Source organism: Equus przewalskii, chromosome 10 (assembly GCF_037783145.1).
Source record: "Equus przewalskii isolate Varuska chromosome 10, EquPr2, whole genome shotgun sequence".
In the NCBI taxonomy this organism is placed as follows: Eukaryota; Metazoa; Chordata; class Mammalia; order Perissodactyla; family Equidae; genus Equus; species Equus przewalskii.
Window position 1 is genome coordinate 43,876,130 of NC_091840.1, and position 24,300 is coordinate 43,900,429.

At 40.2% G+C, this 24,300-nt stretch overlaps 1 protein-coding gene across 1 annotated transcript in view; it reads left to right on the top strand.

Moving 5' to 3' along the window:
• Window positions 1–4,860: 4,860 nt before the first annotated feature.
• Window positions 4,861–24,300, top strand: part of CPD (carboxypeptidase D) — a 65,365-nt gene continuing 45,925 nt past the window's right edge. Inside the window, exons 1-2 of the mRNA XM_070562837.1 lie at window positions 4,861–6,593; window positions 10,782–11,029. Of these exons, the coding sequence (XP_070418938.1) occupies window positions 5,854–6,593; window positions 10,782–11,029 (988 nt within the window). The 5' untranslated portion in view covers window positions 4,861–5,853. The remainder of the gene's footprint in view (window positions 6,594–10,781; window positions 11,030–24,300) is intronic.

Genomic DNA, 24,300 nt, shown 5'->3' on the forward strand with positions numbered 1-24,300 from the left:
GATGTGCACACGATGTGCGTATAACTCAGACTCAGCTAAGGGCAATGAACCCTGGGGTGTGATGGCAGGAGCTCTGGATAGATTTTGCAGATAGGGCTGGAGTTGAGCTCTGCTGTGTGCCTGAGCTGGTTTGTGGCAGCTTAAAACTAGAAGCTTTCTAGAATGCCCTGCTACCCCTCAGAATTGTTGTGAGCATTGAATAAGATAACATACAAGAGAGCACATGTAAATATAAGGTGGTATTATTATGCAGACTGTGATTGACACGATGTTTATCTTTCAAATCCCAAATTTTCTTTCAGATGGTTGCTTTGGGGTTCTGAAATGACTTAATCTCTTACTAGTGTTTCTTGGGCTGCAAGTTGCTAGGATTTGACTTTCTCTTGCAGAGGTGATGCAAAGCAAGTGGTCACTTGTCTGGGGGAGTTAACACTAGGAGGACAGGGGCATGGAGCAAAACTGAAATGGAACTTTTAACCGTAATGCAGTCCTTCCTCTCTCTCGTCTATTTTCACCTTCTCAGGGACCTCCCATGCCCTTAAGGCTGGCTTTTCAGAAGCCAATTCTTTGGACTCTAACCACACGTTTCACACTACCAGACAGCTTCCTCATCAAACAAACAAAACAAACAAACAAACAAAAAACCCTTCTGTTCCATGTCTTATTAGCTTTCAGGTCTAGAGGATATGTTAGAAAACAGCTGGTCCCTACTAAGTGTCAATGGCTGAAACCTGTTGTTACTCTTCATTTCTCTCTCCCACTCTTAGAGATTTTATTTTTTTCTTTTTCTCCCCAAAGCCTCCCAGTACATAGCTGTATATTTTTAGTTGTGGGTCCTTCTAGTTGTGGCATGTGGGATGCTGCCTCAGCATGGCCTGATGAGTGGTATCATGTCTGAGCCCAGGATCCGAACCCATGAAACCCTGGGCCGATGAAGCGCAGCGTGTGAACTTAACCACTCAGCCATGGGGCCCATATCTCTCCCCCACTCTTTGAGATGATTATTTCACACCTTTCTCTCTTTCCTCAAACCTCCAACACCTACCACAACATCCTTACTCTCAGCTGATGGCCTTACTTCCCATTTCATTAAGAAAATAGAGGCAATCAGCAGAGAACATCCACCAGCTCCCAACACCTCACCTACTCACTGGATTGTACCTATGCCCATATAGTCTGCCTTTCCATCTATGACTACAGATGAAGTGTCTGTGCTCCTCCCTAAGGACAATCCTTCCACTGGTGTATTAGATCCCATCCTTTCTCCACAACTCATGTTCAAAGGCATGGCTCCAGGAATGCTCCCCATCTCTCTAATGCATCATCAAATTTCCCCTCTTTACTACATCATTCCTATCAGTATACAAACAACCTGTAATTTCTCCCATCTAAAAAAAAAAAAAAACCCAAAAAACTCTTGGTCTTATATCCCCTCCAGTTTTGTCCCATTTTTCAACTCCTCTTATAGCAGGACTCCTCAAAAGAACTATTTCACCAACTCTACTTCATCATCTTCTAGTCTCTCTTGAATCCACTCCGTCCAGGTTTTCCCTGCACAGTTTGACCACAACTGCTCTTATAAAGGGCATCAGTAACCTCTGCATTGCTAAATCCAAAGGTCAATTCAATTTAGTCCTCATCTCAAAGAGATTTTCTCCTGTCTTCGTTGTCTTGGATAATGGCAAGGCCATCTACCTGGTCATCCTCACTATCTTGTGAAATCATCTTTTACTTCCTTTTCTCCCCCCTTACCCAAGCAATTGCAAACTCTCGTCAACCCAATAACCCAAACATCTTCCTAATTTATCTTCTCCTTTCTGTGCTTGCTAATCTTGCCAGAATCAGCTTTTGTCTGCATGTTAACTGCTTTTTAGTCTACCCCACACAGCCCTTGGAATTCTCTTGCTGAAACATAGATGTGGTCCTCACCACTCCCCTCATAAACAGCTCTGTAAGTTTTCCATTTGCTGTGGAATAAAGCAACCCCCCAGCATGGTATTCAAGGCCGTTCATCATCTGGCACCATCCTACCTTCATAGCTGTTGCTCCTGCTGCTCCTCCCAACACATCTTATATCCCAGCCACCATTCACTACATGCCTCTGTCCATCTATCCCTGTTGGTCCCTCTGCCTGGAGAGCTCTGTTCTCCTTTTTTTTTCCTGTTTGAGAATTCTTCTCATTATTAAACACAAAATAATGATTTCTGAAAGCTTATTATATGCCAAGTATTACATTAAATATTATGTGTATTATCTCATATAATTCTCAAAAAAATGAAACGACATCCCCAAGTTAAAACAGCTAGAAAATGGTTGATCTAGGATTTGAACTCAGTTCTGATGCCAAAGCTCATGATCTAACATTATTGGTGAAGTTTATCTGACTCCTCATTCCAGTTGATTGCTTTTTCCTCTGGGTCCAAACCGCAGGGGGTTTTTGTTTTTTATATCACTACATAGAAGCAGTTTTATTATAGAGGTTAAAGACACAGACTCTGAATCCAGACTCCCTGGGTTTGATCCTGGATCTGTGGCTCACCAGCTGTGAGAACTTGTGACTCAGTCTCTTTGTCTTTGAAATGGGAATGATAATAGTACCTACCTCCGGATTGGTTTTTTTTTTTAATTGTGCTTTTTATTTTTGTTAACTATTCTGAGGATCTCTGTGTTTTTTTTTCTGCTTTTCCCCCCCAAATCCCCCCAGTACATAGTTGTATATTTTAGTTATGGGTCCTTCTAGTTGTTGCATGTGGGACACCACCTCAGCATGGCCTGACGAGCAGTGCCATGTCCGTGCCCAGGATCCGAACCAACGAAATCCTGGGCTGCTGCAGCAGAGCACACGAACTTAACCACTCGGTCACAAGGCCGGCCCCCTCAGGACTGTTTTGAGGATTAAATGCATCAACCAACGGAAAGCGTTAACCACAGTGCCCATTACATAGCTCTGGCCCTGTGGACACATCCTATCCTGTCTATATTCTATCCCTCTCTACACTCTGGCCTCCCGGGAGAGGAGAATCCTTCGTTCATTGTCCAATTTGCCTGCACCCAGCAAGGCAGACTTTTCACTAGAGTGGGTGCTCCATAAACGTTTGTCAAACTGAATGTGAAAGTCTGTGGGTGTTTGTGCCAGACACTGCGACGTTTACAAACAAGTTCATGATCTATCCTGTACTTTCAATTACCTATGAGTCTTTTAAAGAAAGTGGTTACCGAAGTCAGGCAGGCCATCCAACAGCTCTGTCCTGTTTTTGAAAAGCCAGGTCATTACTATTGTGCTTCTGTGAGCAGGAAGCCTTTTTACTTTCAAGCTTTTCCCAGTTCCTTCACTGGTGAGGCCAACACTTTCTTTGGGGAGAGGAGGAAAGGGACACCTGTCACAAGGTTCAAGACTTCTCTGGGACAGCTGGAGGTGGTTAGCTGGAGGTTTCCCCTGTAGTGAGCAGTGATGGGGTCAGGAGCTTTGGGTTTCACTTCCAGCAAGTGACACAGCGTATCCGCTAAGGATGGAGGCTCCAGACCTGAAAGAGACTGCAAACGCTCCGTGGGAGGTCTGGGGCTCCCTAGGAGGGCGCTAGCTCAAGTTACACCACATTATTTTATTGTCCTCCTGCTTGTTTGTTTACAATGCAAGCCTACCTCACCAGGGAGGCTGCAGGAGAGAGGTGGCAGGAAGAGGTTTCAGAGGAGAGTGAAAATGGTAGCAAAGGAAGTATTTGATTAGAGGTTAACACGTCCCCTGGGGCTTCTTTGATTTGGATTATTGTAAAAGTGCATAGTGTAATGATTAAGCACTCCCGGGACGGAGTGGTCTCTGTGCAGAGTTGGGGCTTTGTTTCTGAAGAGTTGCAGCTGCTGTGTATGATGCAGACTGAATTGAATGGGGCATGGAGGAGAAAAAGTGTTCACAGGACCAGAGTGACTGTGCTAAACTCATCATCTTCACCTAAGCCTGCCCTTTCTTCTGTTGTATACCTCAGCGAACACCTGCAAGTTGCTTAGGCTGTAACTTGGAGTCAGCCGACAATCCTCTCTCTCTGTCACCAGATCCTGTCCACTTTCCCTCCTAAAGGTCTTTTGTACCCATTTCCTTTTCTCCACCTCCACTGGCACTGGCCTGAGGGTTCAGAGCCTCATCACGTCTTCTTGGATTACATCTTCCTTACGCGTTTCTTGGTCTAGAGTCTTAGGCTTCCACTTCATTCTCTGTGTTACTGTCAGAAGGATTTTTCTAGACGACCTTAAAATCCATCAGTGGTTTCCCATGGTCTTTCCGCTCAAGCGCTCCTCCGAGCCTGCTTGTGAGGCTCTTTGGGTTCTGGTCCTGCTTCTCTGGCTTGAGTCCTCTCAGGTCACCTCCACACCTGTGAGCTCCTTCACATCAGTAATCCTGATCTGCATGCAGTTTCCAGAACGTGCAGTATTTGTTCTCAAGTCTTGCAGCCTTCTGTGCTTGCTCCTCCTCCCTACCTCCTCCTCAGGTTGAATGAAGTTTCCGTCACCTGGGCCCCCATATCTCTATTGCCACACATCACAAACTGATCCAATCCCTAAGGGAGCAGAATGAATTGCTTGCCAGCACCTTGATCTGACATACAGTAGCTGCTCAATAAATATTTGATAAATGAATGAATGAACTCTTTACTAGTCCTATTAGGGTTCAGTCACTATTCAAGGAAGGGACCTTGAAACGCCTGGCTCTGAAAGAAGGAAATACAACAATTACTGCAATTATGTTTTTAGAGAGGTAGAATTTCACACTTTGATAAAGGGATTGTGAGGTTTTTGTGTTTCTTCAAGCTAAAGTGACTAAAACCTACTTTTTAAAGACGAGTTTAAAAGGCCTCTTCTCTAAACAGCAAAATATTGTATTTGCCAGCTTTCACAGAACATTCAGGAGTTCAGGAATTATACTCACCGACCAAGTGTTTCGAGAAATGTCACAGCTCTGCTTTTAAAATGTCATTCTAAGGCCACAGTTAAACAAATAAGTCGCTCAGAAAAGGTGTCAGAGGTGGGCAAGTGAACTATGAAATGAAGTCTGCCTACAGAGGGCAGAGAGAAGCACACACACGAACTATAATGGCAATGAGATAAGCTGGGATGACGCCAAAGAAATAAATACATTAACACAAAGGGAGCCTACTACATAGCAGGTTTCCGCTAAACATAAGGGAGACACATTCTTTCAACACAAAAACTAGAAACTAGAATGGACTGCCTTGTGAGGTAGTGAGCCTTCTGTCACTCCAAGGGTCCCATTCTCTTCAACCGCTTGCGGGGCGCTGGGCTCGAGCCAAGGCAGGACGTCACCAGTGGAAAGGGCTAACGCGTCCTTTGGCTCTTCCAAGGTAGATTCTTTAGAACCTTCTGATTTGTTTCGAGTCCTTTGATTCTTTCGAACCTTTTGATTCTTCCGCTTCTCGGTTCTAAGCGTTAAAGCGCAGCTGGGAAAGCTACAACAAAGATGGGAAGGGAGCTAGCAAGAGTACTCAGAGAAAAAGGGGTGAGCATTTAAGGGGTAAACCATAAAGGAGAGACTGAGCGAGTAGAGGAGAAGCGGAGCAAACGCAGAAGAGGAAACGGGGAGGAGGCAAAGAGCAAGAGGAACCCGAGAGAAGGAAGAGAGTGACCAAATTCGTCCGGGACCGGAGGAAGGCACGCCCGGGGGGAATCGGCTGCTTTAAGGAGGCCCCGCCCCCAGCGTGACGCCGCAGCAGGCCCGCCCGCGATTGGCTGAGGCCGGAGGGCGGGATGGGGTTGCTAGGCGCGGAGCGGATCCGGCGGGCTCCGGCCGCCCGGAGCGCGGAGCCGCGGGAGCGGAGCCGGGGTTAGCGGCGCTGCTGGAAGATGGCGAGCGGCTGGGACGCGCGGCCGCCCTGGCGGCCCGGGCGCCTCCCGCTGCTGCTGTGCATGCTGCTGCTGCTGCGGCTGCGGAGCCCGGCCCGGGCGGCGCACATCAAGAAGGCGGAGGCGACGACGACGACGACGAGCTCGGGCGCCGAGGCGGACGAGGGCCGGTTCGACCGCTACTACCACGAAGAGGAGCTGGGCTCGGCGCTGAGGGAGGCGGCGGCCGCGGGGCCCCCGGGCCTGGCGCGCCTCTTCAGCATCGGCCGCTCGGTGGAGGGCCGGCCGCTGTGGGTGCTGCGCCTCACGGCCGGCCTGGGGCCGCCGCCCCCTGACGGCGACGAGGGGCCCGACGCGGCGGGGCCGCTGCTGCCCGGCCGGCCGCAGGTGAAGCTGGTGGGCAACATGCACGGCGACGAGACCGTGTCGCGCCAGGTGCTCGTCTACCTGGCCCGCGAGCTGGCGGCCGGCTACCGCCGCGGGGACCCGCGCCTGGTCCGCCTGCTCAACACCACCGACGTGTACGTGCTGCCGAGCCTCAACCCCGATGGCTTCGAGCGCGCCCGCGAGGGCGACTGCGGCCTCGGCGACGGTGGCCCTCCTGGCGCCAGCGGCCGCGACAACAGCCGGGGCCGCGATCTCAACCGCAGCTTCCCGGACCAGTTCAGCACCGGCGAGCCCCCGGCCCTGGACGACGTGCCCGAGGTGCGCGCCCTCATCGACTGGATCCGCAGGAACAAGTGAGTGTCGCCCCCCCCCCCCCTTCCCGTTCCCTTCTCTCCCCTCCCCATCCACGTGAGCCTCCGGGGCCAGGGGCTGGGCCTGGCACTCGCTCGGCGCTCAGACAGTGCTTGCAGGCCTAAGGAGCGAGGGCAGTGAGAGGAGAGGGTGACCCCCCGTCACGGGGACAGGGCCCAGGCCGCTCAGCCTCCGTCCCGCTAATTGTCCGAGAAGCGCTGCCTAGAGGCTGTCATTTGTTCAACGGATGCAAACAGAGCTGTTTGGCTGGAGGGGAGAGTCCTTTCTGGCATTCAGGTTCCTATAATCACAGGGTCGTAGGATAGAGCGGTGGAAGAAACCCTAAGGATAATCTGGGTGAGCTCACTCGTTTTATAGATCAGCTGTCAATATTGCTGTTATCTTATTCCTGTAGGCACTGTACCCAGCCCTTTCCGTGGACTGCATCATTTCACTTGATGTTGGCCACAGCCTGATGACATAGACGCCGTTAACATCCTTGTTTTGCATATGGGAAAGTTGAGGGTCAGATTGGTTAAATAATTTACATAGTGCGAGTATCGCTGGTATTTAGAATCAGGCAATCTGATTCTTAGCGCTCCTAACAGCCATGGAGCGAGACTGGAGCCCAGAAATGATAGATGACACCCCCAGGGTCTTCCTCTTGGTTATTGGACAGAAACCGGTTCTCTTCCAGTCTTAACCTCTGACTCAGCTAGGGAGCTTGTGGATATGGCTGGAGAACTTGCATAGATCTGGAACTTTCATCTGTGAGCTGCTTCGTTTGAGAGACTCTGAAGGGTTTCTGATGCCGTTCATGCACTTTATTAGTGGGCCAGGGCTGAATGGATGATTGTTACACTTAATACACACCTTAAGGGTTATTAAGCACCCTGTGGGATTTAAAAGATTAAAAAGTAGAAGCATGAGGACCTCAAGAAATGGGTGTATGACAAGAGAATATTATAAATATATATGAGGTGTGTTTATGTACTGAGTTAAACTTTACAGGAATTGTTCCCACTGGCAAAGTGTGTATGGGCTGCTGTAATAGGGATTATCTCTGTCTAAAAGGTAGAACTTGAACTAAGTCTTGAGACATGGGTAGGATTTTCAGTAAAAAGGATGGGGAGAGGAGTAAACGAAGAAGGAACTTATTCCCGATGGAATAATGTCTGCAGTGAGCATGCACCTCTTCCCTTTTTCAAGCATCAGCTTTGCCAGCATATCCCCATTTTTGTGTCTTCATAAGGCGTGTGAGGCAATAGTTAATCTTTCCATTTTGATTTGAAGATTTCTGAGTAACAGATAAGATAAAAGTAGTAATGAACGAAGAAGTTTCTCTGTGGGACTTGAAATCCTCCCTTCTACAAGATTTCAGTATATAAGGCAGACCTAGAAAATTTGTGGGCATTATGACAGACAGTTCTAGATTCTTTTTATCTTCCGTCTTTCGCTTTACTTCTCCTTTTGAGATCTCTTAGAGATGTTTAATTTCACATGTCTGGGAAGATTTTTTTCTGTAAAGAAAGATAACCATGTCATGACCTTTGAACGTCTGCATAAGAAATATGACTTTAATGTACATCTCCTCGTCAGAGGCTGTGATGGCAGGGCTCTTCTGAGATGATGAATCGAATACACTGTTTGCATTGCTTAAAGGACTTGTTTGAAATGCCCTGTCATGACCCTTGCAGGGGTGTAAATTCTGCCACCAAATTTTTCTCTTCAGTATTAGTTCTGCTGCAACCAAAAATGAAAATGAGCTTTGCCTTGGTGCAAGTCACCTTGAGGCTATAGTGAAAGCTTTAAACTTTATATACAGAGCCAAAACTTCACTCTCTCTTCTATATCCAGTTAACTCTTTTATATCACCAGTATTTAATGATTATAAGTTATGGTCTGGGCCGGTTAGTTCAAGGATAGGAGCTCGCGAGGATTCTAAAAGCTCATCTGTGTCAGTTGGTATTACATAGAAATTCGTTTGTTCTGTGGCTATGGGCTACCCTAATCATACCCAACCACTTTTCAAACATCTCTAATCAGAAAGGAAAGTCGGTGACCACATAGGATGGGAAGTACGTCCATCCATCCTCAGTCTTAAAAAATTAACGCACTCGTGCTGGAGATGTTTCACATGTATTCTCATAACAACCCTGGGAAGCAGGTAGAATTAATCCCCATTTTACAGATGACTGAGAAACTGGAGTTCAGTGAATTGAGAGGCAGTAACTTCTCACAATCATGTTACTAGTAAGCGACAGGTCTGGGAGACCAAATGTCCTTACCCGTATTTGCGTGGCTCCAAAGCCTGCGCTATTGCCACTACCCCAGACGGCATTCTTCTCCGGTGTTTGGAAGAGTGCTAATTATAATTATTAGTTTTAAACTAGTCTCTTTTTTCATAGTCTATTCTAGTATTTAATCCCCATCTCTATTGGCTAAATTCTATCTTTTGATAAACAGATTCTGTGTTACAAGTAATTTTCATTGATTGATCTCCTCTGGGATGGTACTGATCATACTTAAAATAACCTCTCAAATTAGACATACCATAGGCTTAGTTTTCTTTCAAGCATGTAGAAAGAAACGTTATATATCAGCCCCCATTAGAATTTCTGTAGGACAGTTCATTTCAACCACAAAAAGGCAAAAGCAAGAAAATCCAGTTTAGAGTGCAAAGAGAAAAGTGTTTAATCTCTACTCGTAGTAATGATTTGAACTGTTACATGAGGGAAAGATGGATAAATAGGACTTCAGCATGTTTTTGCCTTTAGCTTTCACCATAAAAGGCATTATTCAGCATCTCTGTATCTGTAAATTTGACCAAATTGTAAATGAGTCCACTTAGAAGTAGAAACAAAACAATAAAAATGTTTCTTTGATAGGAGCAGCCTTGTCTCCTTGTTAGTTTATTTTTTAATGGCCCAATCAGGAATCTTGAGCCTAGAAAGACAGCTGCTTTTACAGTGATGCAATGGAAGACTAGTCTTTTATGTGCTGTATTGTTTTTCTCTGAAAGCAGCTCACTGTATCAGGTTTTTTCCCCACCTTGAATCTTCTCAACTGTGGCTTCTTTCTTGAAAATGTGAATTTAACATATTGTGAAACTGGAGCAAGGCAAAACACATCCCGTTTTAAATTAGACTTCCTATCTTAAAAATTCTCTTTGGACAGTAATATAAAAACCATGAAAATTATTAACATAACTCATGTATTCGACAAAGATTTATTTATACAAGCCATACTTTTTTTTTTTAAGATTTTATTTTTCCTTTTTCTCCCCAAAGCCCCCCGGTACATAGTTGTATATTCTTCGTTGTGGGTCCTTCTAGTTGTGGCACGCGGGACGCTGCCTCAGCGTGGTTTGATGAGCAGTGCCATGTCTGTGCCCAGGATTCGAACCAACGAAACACTGGGCCGCCTGCAGTGGAGCGTGCGAACTTAACCACTCGGCCACGGGGCCAGCCCCAGTATACAAGCCATACTTTTTACGAAATTAACACATTATGAAATACAAGTATTACATTGAACTATATGAAATTGTCATTTTTGTAAGTAAAAAATGGTTGAATATTGGCAAGTTCATATTGTTCAACCTAATAATACATGACTTTGGAATTTCCTGAATAAGATGTCTCTTGAAACATTAATTTACACTGTGTTAATCAGCTACTTTTTCAATGATGGGAAAAATTTTTAAAGTTATTTGAGGTTAACTTGAATTGTAAAAATGGTTTGAGGGCCAGCCCGGTGGCACGGTGGTTAAGTGCTCACATTCCGCTTCGGCGGCCCAGGGTTTGCTGGTTCGGATGCTGGATGGGGACATGGCACTGCTTGGTAAGCCATCCTGTGGTAGGCATCCCACATATAAAGTAGAGGAAGATGGGCACGGAGGTTAACTCAGGGCCAGTCTTCCTCAGCAAAAAGAGGAGGATTGGCAGTAGTTAGCTCAGGGCTAATCTTCCTCAAAAAAACCCCCAAAACGGTTTGAAATTTGTTAAATTGATAATGCTTTCTTTCCGTTTTCTTTTTTTGTTGTTTTGATCTGCTTATAACAGCTGATAGAGTTGTCTTCTAGGTCTCAAGAGAGGTATCTGAGTTCCTTTATGAAAGATGTAGAATTTTTAAATACATGGTGTTTTCTATGCCTTTTTTTAGTGCTGTATGATTTGGTTGTGTTTTCAAAGGTTTGTGCTTTCTGGAAACTTGCATGGTGGCTCGGTGGTAGCAAGCTATCCTTTTGATGATTCTCCAGAACATGAGGCCACTGGAGTCTATAGCAAAACCTCAGATGATGAAGTATTTAAATACTTGGCAAAAGCCTATGCTTCAAACCACCCCATAATGAAAACTGGTACACCTCATTGTCCCGGAGATGAAGACGAGACTTTCAAAGACGGGATCACGAATGGCGCACATTGGTATGACGTGGAAGGTATGTAAAGCACTGAATTTGCCATATTTTCCCCCTTGTTCGTTTAACTTTCTTAAGTATTCTCTGAGTCGAAAAGAGGAAACTTTGAGGAGTTCTAATTTTTTAAAATACTCTTTTTTTTTTATTTTGAAATTTTCAAACTCACAGTAAAATTGAAAGAAAACTACATGAACACCTATATATCCTTCTCACCAACTGTTATCTTACCACACATATTCCACCTCTCTCTCTGTCACACAGACACACCCACACACGTATTTTCTTTTGCCAAACCATCCGAAAGTAGGTTGCATGTTTCGTGATGCTTCCCCTGTAAGTACCTCAGCACGTATTTCCAAGTACAGGGACGTTCTCCTGCATAACCGTATACCATTACTGTAACTGAGAAATCAACAATAATTCAATACTATCATCCCACATGCTGTCCATAACTCAAACTTCCTCTGTTATCCCAAAAATATCCTTTATAGCTCCTTTTCCTCCAGGTCAGATCCAATCAAGTTTCAAGAATTGCATTTGGCTTTTGGGTTTTTTAAATTTCTCCAGTCTAGAACAGTTATATCAACACTCTCTTTTCTTAATGATGATGAATCTTTTGAAGAGTGCAGACTGGTTGTCCCACAGAACATCCCATATTCTAGATTTGTCACTTTCTTCGTGATAAGATTCAGGTCACATTTTCCAGCCAGACCATTGTATAGATCACATCATCTCAGGAGGCATATAAAGTCAGGCTGCAAGTAGCCAATTTGGACAGCTTTGTTAATGTGATGACCACCAGGTCTCTCCATTTTATATAAAGGCAAATTTTCCTTTCGTATTTTAATCTGTGGAGTGATATGGAATCCTATTTTTTTTTTAGTTGTGGTAATGTGTGTATATATATGTATATAAATGCATATATATATCAGTCAATCATAAAATTTGCCATTTTAACCATTTTTAAGTGTAGAATTAAATGGCATTAATTACATTCACAATGTTGTACAACTCTGTAACTGTTATCTAGTTATGAAACTTTTTCATCACCCTAAACAGTAACTTTGTATCCATTAAGCGGTAATTTCCCATTCCCTTCTTCCTACCGCTCCCAGTCACTAGTAACTTCTAATCTACTTTCTGTGTGAATTTGCCTATTCTAGAATTTCATATAACTGGAGTCATACAATATTCGTCCTTCTGCGTCTGGCTCATTTTCCTTAGCGTAATGTTTTGAGAGTTCATTCATTTTGTAGCATGTATCAGAACTTCATTCCTTTTTCTGGCTGAGAAGTATTCGGTTGTATGTGTGTACTACATTTTGCTTATCCATTCATCTGTGGATAAGCGCTGGGTTGTTTCTAACTTTGGGCTACTGTGAATAATGCTTCTATGAATGTTGGTGTAGAAGTATCTGTTCGAGTCCTTGTTTTCCGATCTTTTGAGTATATACTCAGGAGTAGAATTGCTGGGTCATATGTTAATTCTCTTCAGCTTTTGAGGAAGTGCCAAATTGTTTACTACAGTGGCTGCACCATTTTACCTTCCCACAGCAATATATAAGGATTCCAATTTCTCATGGAATGCTATTTTAAAAGAATTGTTAAAGTAAGCTTGAATTGTTCACCTTTTCTTTTAAATGTTATAGAAACAGCTATTGTTCTTTTTAAACTTTTGGTATCCTTTGCATAATAACATTTTTGTTTTTATACACAGGCTTAGATTATTCAATTAAGAGTAAGCAGAAGGAACAAGTCAACCCAATACCAGTATAAACTTTTTCTCTTTTTAGTATCTGCCCATGGCGAAATGCCTTGGGTCTTCCTTACCTTTTTATTGTCAGACAGTCACATTATAAAGTGTCTTGTGACATTTCTCTTAATCTGCCTTCATTTAAACCTCTGAATTACTCTCAGACTTTATATGTTAAGCCACATTTACTCAATTTGGGTCCTAAGTTTGAGGACTCAAGTCTTTCTACTATTTTCTAATTCCCCTATAGTTTCTACCAGTGTTTCTCATATGTAACAAGCATCAACATAGAGGTTTGAAATATTTAGAAGCTAAACCTTCTGGGTATTTCAATTAGAGATGATTTGAAAACCATTTACATTTTTTTATAGATAAGGGACATATAATATTTAATTCCATTTCAACCTTCAGCAAATATATTTAATAAAACCTGACTTCATAAACTAGTGGTTTTGTTATGAAGTCAGCTTGCTTCATTATTTGCTTTCATTATTATTTCATTATTATTATTTAAAATAATGGGTTAAAAAATAATTTATTTTTCCTTCTTGGAAAAAGTTGTAAAATGTTAGAAAGTAATTTCTAATTGACAATTAAGGAAGGTAAATCTGTGTTAATACTCTTTTAAAAATAAGTGTGCTGCCTTCACATTACTATAAGATTATTTGGTTAAACCGGGTAACAGATTTTTCTGATTCGTCAAACATCTGAGGAAGCTAAATTTTGCTGCTGTTATTGTTTTTATGAGTGTCACCTACTCTCCTGCTTTAGCTGAATGGTCAGACATTATTTCATGTTATTTCTACATTAGCTAGCTTATATCTCTTCCTACCTCAACAATACAGAGCAGTTTCAGTAGTTTCAACGGGGCAAATAAATTCATTGTTTAGCTTACGTGAGACCGCAGTAAGTAAGACGTTGTGAAACCTTGTGACTAGGCGTATAGTCAGACCCGGATGTCCTGGAGTAATTTTACTGATGACTTAGGTCATGTATTTAGAAATTCTAGCTCAAAGAAGTAGAGGCTTTTAGAGCTGAAAGTGATCTAGTCCAACCCTTTTGCTTTATAGGAAAGTGAAGCTTGAGAGAGGAAGTAACTTGTGCCCTATCACTTGTTCACTAAGCAAATATTTACTGAGCACCTGCCATGTCCTATACATTGTATTAGGTGTTGGGGTTACAGTGGGAGCAAAACTGAACCAATTTCTGTTCTCAAGATCAAACAGTGTATTAAAAGTATGGGATGTAGGGTGATCTGGCCCCCACCACCTTCACCTCCATTGCCAGAGTTGACTCAGCATGTCTAGCTGCGTGTGTGGTTGGGCCTTGCTTCTCTCAACATGTCTTTCAAACCTGCAGGATCCATCTGGGGAGTGGCTGTCCTAATAAGGCCTGTGCATAGTCGTGCTCCTCTGCTAAAGCCTTGTTATTGTGAGAGCCTAAGTTGAACTTATTCATGGAGCAGGCTTTCTAATTTTTTTTAACCACAATATGCTGATTTGTATACCTTTTGTCTATCATTCTTTCTTTTTTCCTTCCTTACAGTTTTAAAGGCATTATAAAAATCATCTGAGGTTTAGTATGTTTATTCCAAAGCAGATTTAATTAAACTGAATTGTAGTTTTAGGTCAACTTTCAAGATTTGTCCTCCTTCAACTTATAAAATTTTAAAAAGGTCGGGTAACCCCAGACCACCTGTAATCGAAATTTCGCGATCAAAGGTCACAATTTCCTGTAACTTTTAGGAGTTTTCTTGGGCAGAACACTTATATTTGATTTTCCTGCAGATAGAAGGATTCTGGAAGGCAGTGTAGCATAGTGGCTAACAGCAGAGCTTTGGGATCCTGCTGCCTTGGGTTTGAATCCCTGCTCTGCAATGATTGGCTGTGTGTGTGTGTATGAGAGAGAGAGAGAATGAGAGAGATATCTTGGACAAATTAATTTCTCTAAGCCTCAGCTTGCACATTTATAAAATGAAGGTGAGTACTATTTACCTCATAGGATGGTGAGGCCCAGGTGAGAATGCGTGTAAAGCACTTGGCCTAGCACCTGGCAGCATGGCTACTGTCTTTGCCAGAATTCAAGCTTTGTGAGAGCAGGACTTTGTTTTATTCATTTTCCTATTTCCAGCATATAGAACCATGCCTGATATATAAAGGGTAAAAAATAAGTCGTCTTTGAATTTTTGAATAAATGAATTCTTGGCGTCTAAAAAATGAGTACATAGTTATTTAAAATCTTAGATGATCTTTAAGTAGATAATCTTAGAAAAATTTATAAAAATATTCCTCTTAATTTTTCTCCTGCTCTGAGAAAATAAGCTTATTGGTAGAGCCTAGATCAGTATTTTTCAAACTTTTTTTTCTTGTAACCTACTGTATAAAATACCTTTCTATCATTTATGTACATTTCATATATGTGCGTACATAAAACTGAACCAGTTTCATGAAATAATACTTAACTTTCTCATGTATTCTGGTATTGTTTTTTCTAGTCTCTACAGTTTCATTAAACGAAAAAGCTTGTCTGAACCCACTAATGGGTCATGACCTGCGGTTTAAAATAGCACTGTTTGGTCACTCTATGGTAGAATTGGTTTATAAGTTGCACGTGATGACTTACTATTAGGCTTTTTATTTTGTCCTTTTTTTTTGAGAAGATTAGCCCTGAGCTAATTGCTGCCAATCCTCCTCTTTTTGCTGAGGAAGACTGGCCCTGAGCTAACATCCATGCCCATCTTCCTCTACTTTATATGTGGGACGCCTACCACAGCATGGCTTGCCAAGCGGTGCCATGTCCGCACCCGGGATCCGAACTAGTGAGCCCCGGGCTGCCGAGGTGAAACGTGGCGACTTAACCCCTGTGCCACCGGGCGGGCCCCCTGCCCTAAGGCTTTTAAACTGCCACTGACTTGGAGCTGAGTGTTTTCAAACTGGTAATTATGAATTTTTTTCTTTCTGAAAGAAGAAGAAAATATTCTGTGGATTTATCAAACTTTCTTCCCTCTCCTTTTTTACTATGGGCAGAGAGTTATGAAATGTGAACAGTAGCATAAAATATAACTCATTTAGTTTTTCTGTGAATAGAAACTCTAATCATGTGAGCAACCATTCTCTGCATAAAGTGGAGGTCTGACTGAGCAGCACTAATGTGCTCTAAATATTGAGGTATATTTGGCTTGAAGTAGATTGCTGACAGAAAGGGAATAGCATGGCGAAAATAATTACCAAACTGTTTTGGACAGCATAAAAGGTTAGATTTGGTCCAAAAATGGCCTGAAAGGCTTATTCTTGAGGAGCATTTTCTGTGTCATTAACAGGGCATTATAGATTAATCCATATCACACCAGAAAATTGGAATCTATTTAAAACAAAAAAAGAATCAAATGGACAGTGTAGAACTGAAAAAAATACAGTATCTGATGTTAAAAAATAGACAAATCCATAAATATAGTGAGAAGTTTTCAACATGCCTCTCTCAGAAATTGTTAGATCATGAAGACAAAAATGTTAGTAAGGACATAGTGGATTTAAATAGCATAGATAATCCAGTCTGACGTGAGGAACAGGTACAGAATACTGTCCTCATTATCTAATTTTCCTACAGAGTCTCTTTACTAATCTGAAGAATAGATGGACCAAAGTTACCATTGGTCACAGTTATGCAAGTTGTCTCTGGTTCTATTAGTGTTCGTGTTACTTTGTTTTTAAAATTATATATTAAATTTTAATCCATATTAAATAGTTACATGTTTAATATATATTTATATTATATATATTATATATTGTAAATATATAATATATAAATACCTATTAAGTTTTAAAATTATGTATTAAAAGCAAAGTAGGGGGCTGGCCCTGTGGTGTAGTGGTTAAGTTCAGCATGCTCCGCTTCCACTTCCTGGGTTCAGATCCCAGGCACAGACCTGCACCACTAGTCAGCTGTGCTGTGGTGGCAACCCACATATAAAAAATAGGGGAAGATTGGCACAGATGTTAGCTCAGGGTGAATCTTACTCAGCAAAAATTTAAAAATTAAAAAAAAAAAGTATCAAACCTACAAAAACTTAAAGCATTCTTATATCTTTACTTGTTCCACATTTTAATAGGATCAAGTGTAATCTTAGCATGACGCTAAAGGTCCCACAGTCTGACTCAAGGCTACATTTCTCTTCTTCTCTCCTGCCTCTCCCCTGCTACTGAACTACTTGTTCTTCCTCCGAAACGTGAACCTCCACCCATTGGGCCTTTCTCTGTCTGGAGTGCTTCTCTACAGTTCAGCTGTAACCTCCTCTGAAACCTCCCATGTAGTAACTGTCACTCTCTTGCTTTCCTAGAGCTTTTTGTTTATAACATCAGTGTAATGCTCATCCACTTATGTTGTTAATAGTTTCTTGTGTCTCCTGCTAAAGTGTGAATTCTTTGATAATTAGGACAGTGTGGTGCTAATAATTTTGGAGTTATCGTCATACGAAATATTGACAGGGAAAGAGTCCTAGAAGAACAGAGACTAGGGAGGTTTTTACAGTCATTTTGGAGTGAGGTCTTGTTTGGAGATAAGGGTTTTATCTAGAGGGATGCTGTGGAAATGAAAAGAGAGTATGAGACATATATGAAATTGTGCAAGAATTATAGGATTGACCATCAGTTAGATGGTAGCACAGAGTGTCAAGGAGAAGAAGAACGAAGATATATCTTTGAGGTTTTGAGCCTGGATAAGTAAGAACGATAATGGAAATGGGGAAAACTAACTGGAGGAGCTTGTGTGTGTGTTCTCTTTAGATGGGAGAGGAGTGAAAATTGGAGGTGGTACTTGATGTACTAGTTACAAGTACCCAACGGGCGGTTGGGAAATAGGCTTTGGAGCTTGGGAGAGAGATCAAGATGATAAAGAGATTTAGGAGTTATGAGACATATGGAACCCATATGACAGTGTACATGATTTTGAAAATCGAATTGATATTGTTTCCTGGCATAATTTAGTTTCTTGGAGCCAGAAATTCAACTGGAATATATATATACATATGAACAGATGGGTGCTTTTTCACCTCCAAGGTGAATGTACTTCTGGCATGTTGTACTGGGATGTTTTCTTTAAGGAATGCTGACAATTCAGATATTAATTCTCAGCCTGTTATTCCTGTTTTAAGAAGACTATTCGTAGTCCAAGATGCATTAGTAAAGTGCTTTTGATCTTATCTGATCTTCTACATTAAGGAGCTGATTGGATCTCTTTCTTTTTTTCTCTCTCTCTTTTAATCCAAGTGCTGCCTAATGTAAAAGGAAAGCAAAAAGGTAAAACAATACTCAGAGTATTTGCTTCTCTGTGAGTCATGAGTTTGCTTTAGTAAAGTGAAATACAGCCTAATATAAAATCTGGCCTTTAGGAGCAGTGCAGTTGTGTACTTCGTAATGTGATCATAGACTTACATGAAGGTTGAGAACCAAACCCTAAATCCTACTTTAGGATTTGGCCTCTAAATTTTTAGATCCGATGTCTAAAAATTAGATGTACTTTTTTTTTCTTTTTAAAATTTAACTCAAGTGATAGAGAATGGGAAAATATTTTTAAAAAAGTAAAGTGCCATTTCTTTTGAGAGCTGTATGAGGGAGAGTGTTGACTAAGTTAGACAAAGCTGAAAACAGATGCAGGACTGTGTAATTTAGTTTAACTTTGTGGAATCATATCATTAGCAAATATATATTCAGTGGGAGTGGTGAAGGAAATAGATTTTCATAAGATAAGTTGCTCAGAATACAAAGACCAAGTTCAGTTAACATTTGGTCAAAGTGCACTTGAATTTAAAGATCAGGAATATGGGGAATTGTTTTTCAAGGGCAGCCTCTGTTTTTTCCATTTATCTGACCCAGATGTTCCACTTAAAATTCTTTATGAACATGCTTATTAGCTTTTAAAAATATCCAAAGGAGTGCAAATTTATCACGTAATAACTCACTTATCTATAAATAAGTTGTTCTCAAAAGTCAAAGTTGTGAGAACTTCTCACTATCCTTTTAAGTGGTTTTATTAAAGAATTAACAGTAAGCTCCATAGTTAAATATAGAGTGGAAATTGCTTGTCTATATTCCTATACTCTAAAATGCTTTTCTGATGAAAACAATACATTGCAGGGTTTTTTTTTTCCCTGTGGAAGATTTATATTGTTCTTGTATAATACAGTTTGCTACTTTATAGTTGGCCTACTGAGGCAAGTTAAAAAGAACTTGCTATGTTTATGTCTTAACATTGGAGCATTGATTATATTTTTTTCTATTGGCTTTCTGCTTGAGACATAAGAGTGAATGAGTAGTGCCTCATCTTTGAATGAAGCATTGAGTTTATTTAAGTCCCCTGCCCGCCTCCTTGAAACTAGATCTCTCTGTAGTGAAACAGTAATAGGGAATGGTTCCGTGAGAAAGATGAGTTGAGTATTTTAAAGCATATGAAGATTAGTTGTGAGACAAATGGATTGAAGGAGTTTAATGGGTATGAGTAGATCCTTTGTTCAGGAGATTTAGCCACCCTTAACAATTAGTATTGATCACGGTTTGTTGTAGTACTGGGCGGATTCCTAATGGTTAGACTTCTGTCTTGTTCTTTGATATTGGTAAAGGAATGAAAGCATTGTAGGTTTCATAGTACATTGTATTCATTTTCTTCTGAGCATAGAAAACTCTGGATTGATGGGTAGGTTTAAAAGCAAAATTTATACCTTTTGTCTTTCTTTGTCAGTTCTACTTGTGAGTAGATGAAATAGTCTAAATCGGTGGTTTTCAAACTGAGGTATATATGGAATGGAGGAAGAGACCAGTTAGTTTGGATAACTTTAAGGAAATAAACTTCCAGGTCTCCCATACCTACTCTTTCCTAAAATTGGTCTGCTTGAGAAAGATGCTTTCTGCAAGGTTCAGTCTCATGTCATCTTCTCCCGCTTGACTGACCATCTGAATCCAACTATGGTATGTGACTCAGTTTTACAAACTTCCAGGGCACCGGAAAAAAGGGGCTAATTTGGTGATTACTTTAATGGCATCATAAAAGCATCACTCCAGACTTCTTATTAAGAGATATATTTTCAGTAAGAATTGCCTATTATGTTTATTATTTATAAAAATTTATAATAGACCTTTGTCTTTCTGATAAATTGTATCTGGTAGTTGTTGTAATAATTCAATCTGGAAGACAAAAATTTAATACTTAGGGCATTAAGGTAATTGGAAATTAAGAAAAATTTAAATACACATACAAGCATATAATAGATTGAAGTATTGAAGTATTATAGGATGATCAATGAAAGATTTTCAAGCATACAAGTATATCACATCACATAACAAAGTGTGGAGGAAGTGGAATGGACAGAAAAGTTCAAGGACAAAAAGGGAAGATGTGAAATTCTTACTGTTAAAGAACAATGGGTTCATGCAAGGTTTTTTTTGGTGTTTTTGCTGTTTTGGTAAGGACGATTGCCCTGTGCTAACATCTGTTGCCAGTCTTCCTCCTTTTTTTTCCTTCTCCCCAAAAGCCCCAGTACATTGTTGTATATCCTAGTTGTAGGTCATTCTAATTCTTCTATGTGGGATCTGCCACAGCATGGCTTGATGAGCGGTGTGTAGGTCTGCACCCGGAATCCGAACCTGCAAATCCTAGGCTGCAGAAGTGGAGTGCATGAACTTGGCCTCAGGGCCTGCCCGGATGCAAGTTTTAAATAGATCATTCTAGGAATCAAATCTCTATAGTATTTTTATTTATTTGGGTACATCTAAAATAATAATGTATTTTATTTAAAAATATAAAATTCACATTATGCAGGAAATTACATTGTTTGCAACTATTTAAACTTAAGATGAAAACTTTTAGGTGCTAACTTAAAAATGTGTGAAATGTTGCATAATTTTTCAAAATTATTTTAGTTTAAATAAAAAAGTTTGAAAGTCATTGGTTCAGATAGCCCCCTGAGAGACTAATGGATAATAGAGGCTTGCTTATTTATGATTATTAATAAGTAGGATATGGGGTCAGCCCCGTGGCTGAGTGGTTAAGTTCGCTGCCCTGCTTTGGTGACCCAGGGTTTCGCCGGTTTGGATCCTGGGCGCGGACATGGCACTGATTGTCAGGCCATGCTGAGGCAGCGTCCCACATGCCACAACTAGAAGGACCCACAACTAAAAATACACAACTATGTACCGGGGGGCTTTGGGGAGAAAAAGGAAAAATAAAATCTTTAAAATAAATGAATAAATAAATAAGTAGGGTAAATAATAGATACTTTATATTATTAGTAAAGTGCTTTATTGCTTTGAGGTATGCCTATAATGGATGTTTCACTCCCAAAATTAAATTTTTCTTTGACTGGATAAAGATACTGTTCTAAAATTTGACATTTCATCCTTTAGTCCATGTTGAACTATATGACATATCGGCTTCAAAAAATAAGCAAATGCATTAACTGAATCTGGCAGTGGCTGCAGCTATCAGTAAAACTAGGCCTATCTCCAGATCAATGGCAATTTCCTGTGACAGTGAACTCTGGCTTTCTATGAGTAGGTTTTCTGTTAAGGAAAAAAGCAAGGCAACGAATCTGAACCAGTTACTCAGTTAAGATTACTTATTATACAGTCTTTGACATTTAGTATTGAAAAATAAATGTTAAGTTTAACACAGATGGCAAATAATGCCTATTTGTGGCATCTTGCAAAAAATTCTTAAATTATTCATAACTCAGTTAATATCCATATTTGATTCCAGTTTTTTAGATGGATTTTTAAAAAAAAAGTAATTTCTAAACTAAAACTTGAAGTTGATGACTAAAGACTTTTTGATATTCTAAAGTTATATCTTTATCTTTTTTGTCTTGAGAAATAAAAGTTTGCTACTCTTCTGACATTGACTCCTCTGAATTTAGAAAGAGACAAATTAAGATACATATCACAACCCACTAATGCCTTCTGGGAATAGTTCAATAGACTCAGAGGAGGAAATATGCTTTACTTTTATGAGATTTCATCTAGAGAGGGTTATTTTGTAGATAACTTTCTGTTACTGATTTCTTTGTGATTCCATCATGTCAAAGAACATACTTTGTATGATTTCCGTTTTTTAAGATTTAGGTTTGTTTTATGACCCAGGATATAGTCTGTCTTGGTGAATGTTCCATGTGTACTCGAAAATAATGTGTATTCTGCCATTGTTGGTGGGATGTATTGTAAATGTCATTTAGATCTGGTTAGTTGATGGTGTTTTTGAATTCTTCTCTATCCTTTGCTGATTTTCTGTCTGCTTGTTCTGCTGATTAGTGAGAGGAATGTTGAAGTCTACAGCTATTCCTGTGGCTTTGTCTGTCTTTCCTTTTAGTACTTTCAGTTTTTGTTTCATGCATTTTGAAGTTCTGTTGTTAGGTGCCACATTTAGGATTGTTATGTCGTCTTGGTGAATTAACCCTTTTATCATTATGTAATATCCGTCTTTATCCCTTGTACTTTTCCTTGCTCTGAAGTCTACTTTATCTGATACTGATATAGCCACTCCATCTTTCTTTTAGTTTGTGTTTGTGTAGTATATCTTTTTTTATTCTTATGAGTTTCTTGTAGACAGTATATAGTTGGGTCTTGTTTTTTAACTCTGTTTGACAATTTCTTTTAGTTGGTGTGTTTGCACCACTTACATTGAATACAATTATTGATATGTTTGGATTTAGATCTACTTTTTTATTAGTTTTCTGTTTGTCCGTCTGTTTTTTATTCCGTTGCTTCCTCTTTCCTGCCTTCTATTGGATTGTTTGAATGTTTAGTATTTCATTTTATGTAGTAGTATTTTTTTTACTATATCTCTTTGTAAAGTTTGTTTGGCTGTTTGCCCTAGGAATTACAATTTACATACTTAATTTTTCACGTTTCCACCTAGAATTAATATTTTACCACTTCAAGGGGAATGTACAGATCTTACCACCACACCCTTTCTCGCCCCCATTTTATGTTGTAGTTGTCGTATGTGTTATACACATATGCATTGAAAACCTCACTAGACAGTGTTATAATTTTTGTTTTCAACTGTCATACGTATTTTAAAGAATGTAAGAGGAGAAAAATAGCTTATTATATATACCTGGATATTTACCATTTCTTTTTTTTTTTTCATTCCTGAACTTCCAAGTTTGTCTCTGGTATCATGTCTCTTCTGCCTAAAGAATTTTCTTTAGCATTTCTTTTAAAGCAGGTCTGCTTGTGATGAATTCTTTTAGTTTTCCTTAACTGAGAATGTCTGTTTTTTCCTGAAGGATATTTTCACTGAATATAAAACTCTGTGTTCTGGATTGATAATTCTTTTTTAAAACAAAATTTTTTTTAACTTTTTGTGCCATTGCCTTCTGGCCTTCATGGCTTTCTGATGAGAAATTCACAGTCATTTGAATTGTTGTTCCCGTATATAAGCGTGTCATTTCTCTCTGATTACTTTCAAGGTTTTTTCCTTTGTCTTTGGTTTTCAGCGGTTTGATTATGAAGTGTCTAGGCATGAATTTCTTTAAGTTTATCCTGTTTGGGATTTGCTGAGCTTCTTGAAATGTAAGTTTATGTCTTTTGCCAAATTTGGGAAGTTTTCAGCCATTATTTTCTTCAACATTTTTTTTTCAGCATGGCAATCTTTTCCCTCTTCTTCTGAGACTCTAATGACAAGATTGCTAGACCTTTTAGTATCATCCCTAAAACTCTGTTCTTTTTTTTTTTTTTTTAACTTTTTTTCTCTGTTGTTCAGATTAGGTAATTTCTACTTATCTATTTTCAAGTTAACTCATTGTTTCCCCTGTCATTTCCATTCTTCTGTTGAACTCATCCAGTAAATTTTAAATTTTGGTTATTGTATTTTACACTTCTGAAATTTCCAGTTTGTTCTTTTTTATGCCTTCTGTTTCTTTTATATTATTTCAAGAGTGTTTAATCTTGCTTCCTTAGAGCATGGCTATAATAATTGCTTTAAATTTGATTGCTTTAAGTCTGATAATTCCAGCATCTGGGTCATCTTGGGGTTGGTGTTTATTGCTTATTTATTTCTTGCAAGTTGTTGACATTTTCCTGGTTCTTTGAATGTCAAATAATTTTTGATTATATCCTGGACATTTTGAATCTTATGAGATCTGAGCCTTGTTTAAATCCTGTAAGAAATGGTAATTTTTAATTTTTTTGTTCTAGCAGTGAATGACCTAGTTAGGTTCAGCTGCAAGTTTTGACTCGCCTTCTGTGGGCTGTAATTCCACAGTCAGTTCAATTTTCAAAGCCTTTGCACTGCTTGTTCAGATCTGTCCTGTGTCTGTACCACCCAGGGACCAGTCTGAGACCTGGGCAGTGATCTGGGTAGTTCAGTTCTCAGTGCTTTTGGTATGCCACTTAGGGTCAGACCTACTCTTGTGCAGTCCGGGATTGAGCCCAGGAGTTCATAGAAAACTTTATAGGATCCCTTTCTTGACCTCCCTCCTCTCTACAATCTTACTTATAGTCTCTGCCTTCTGAGGTCTCCCAAAATAGGTGATAAATAAAGACATGAAAGGA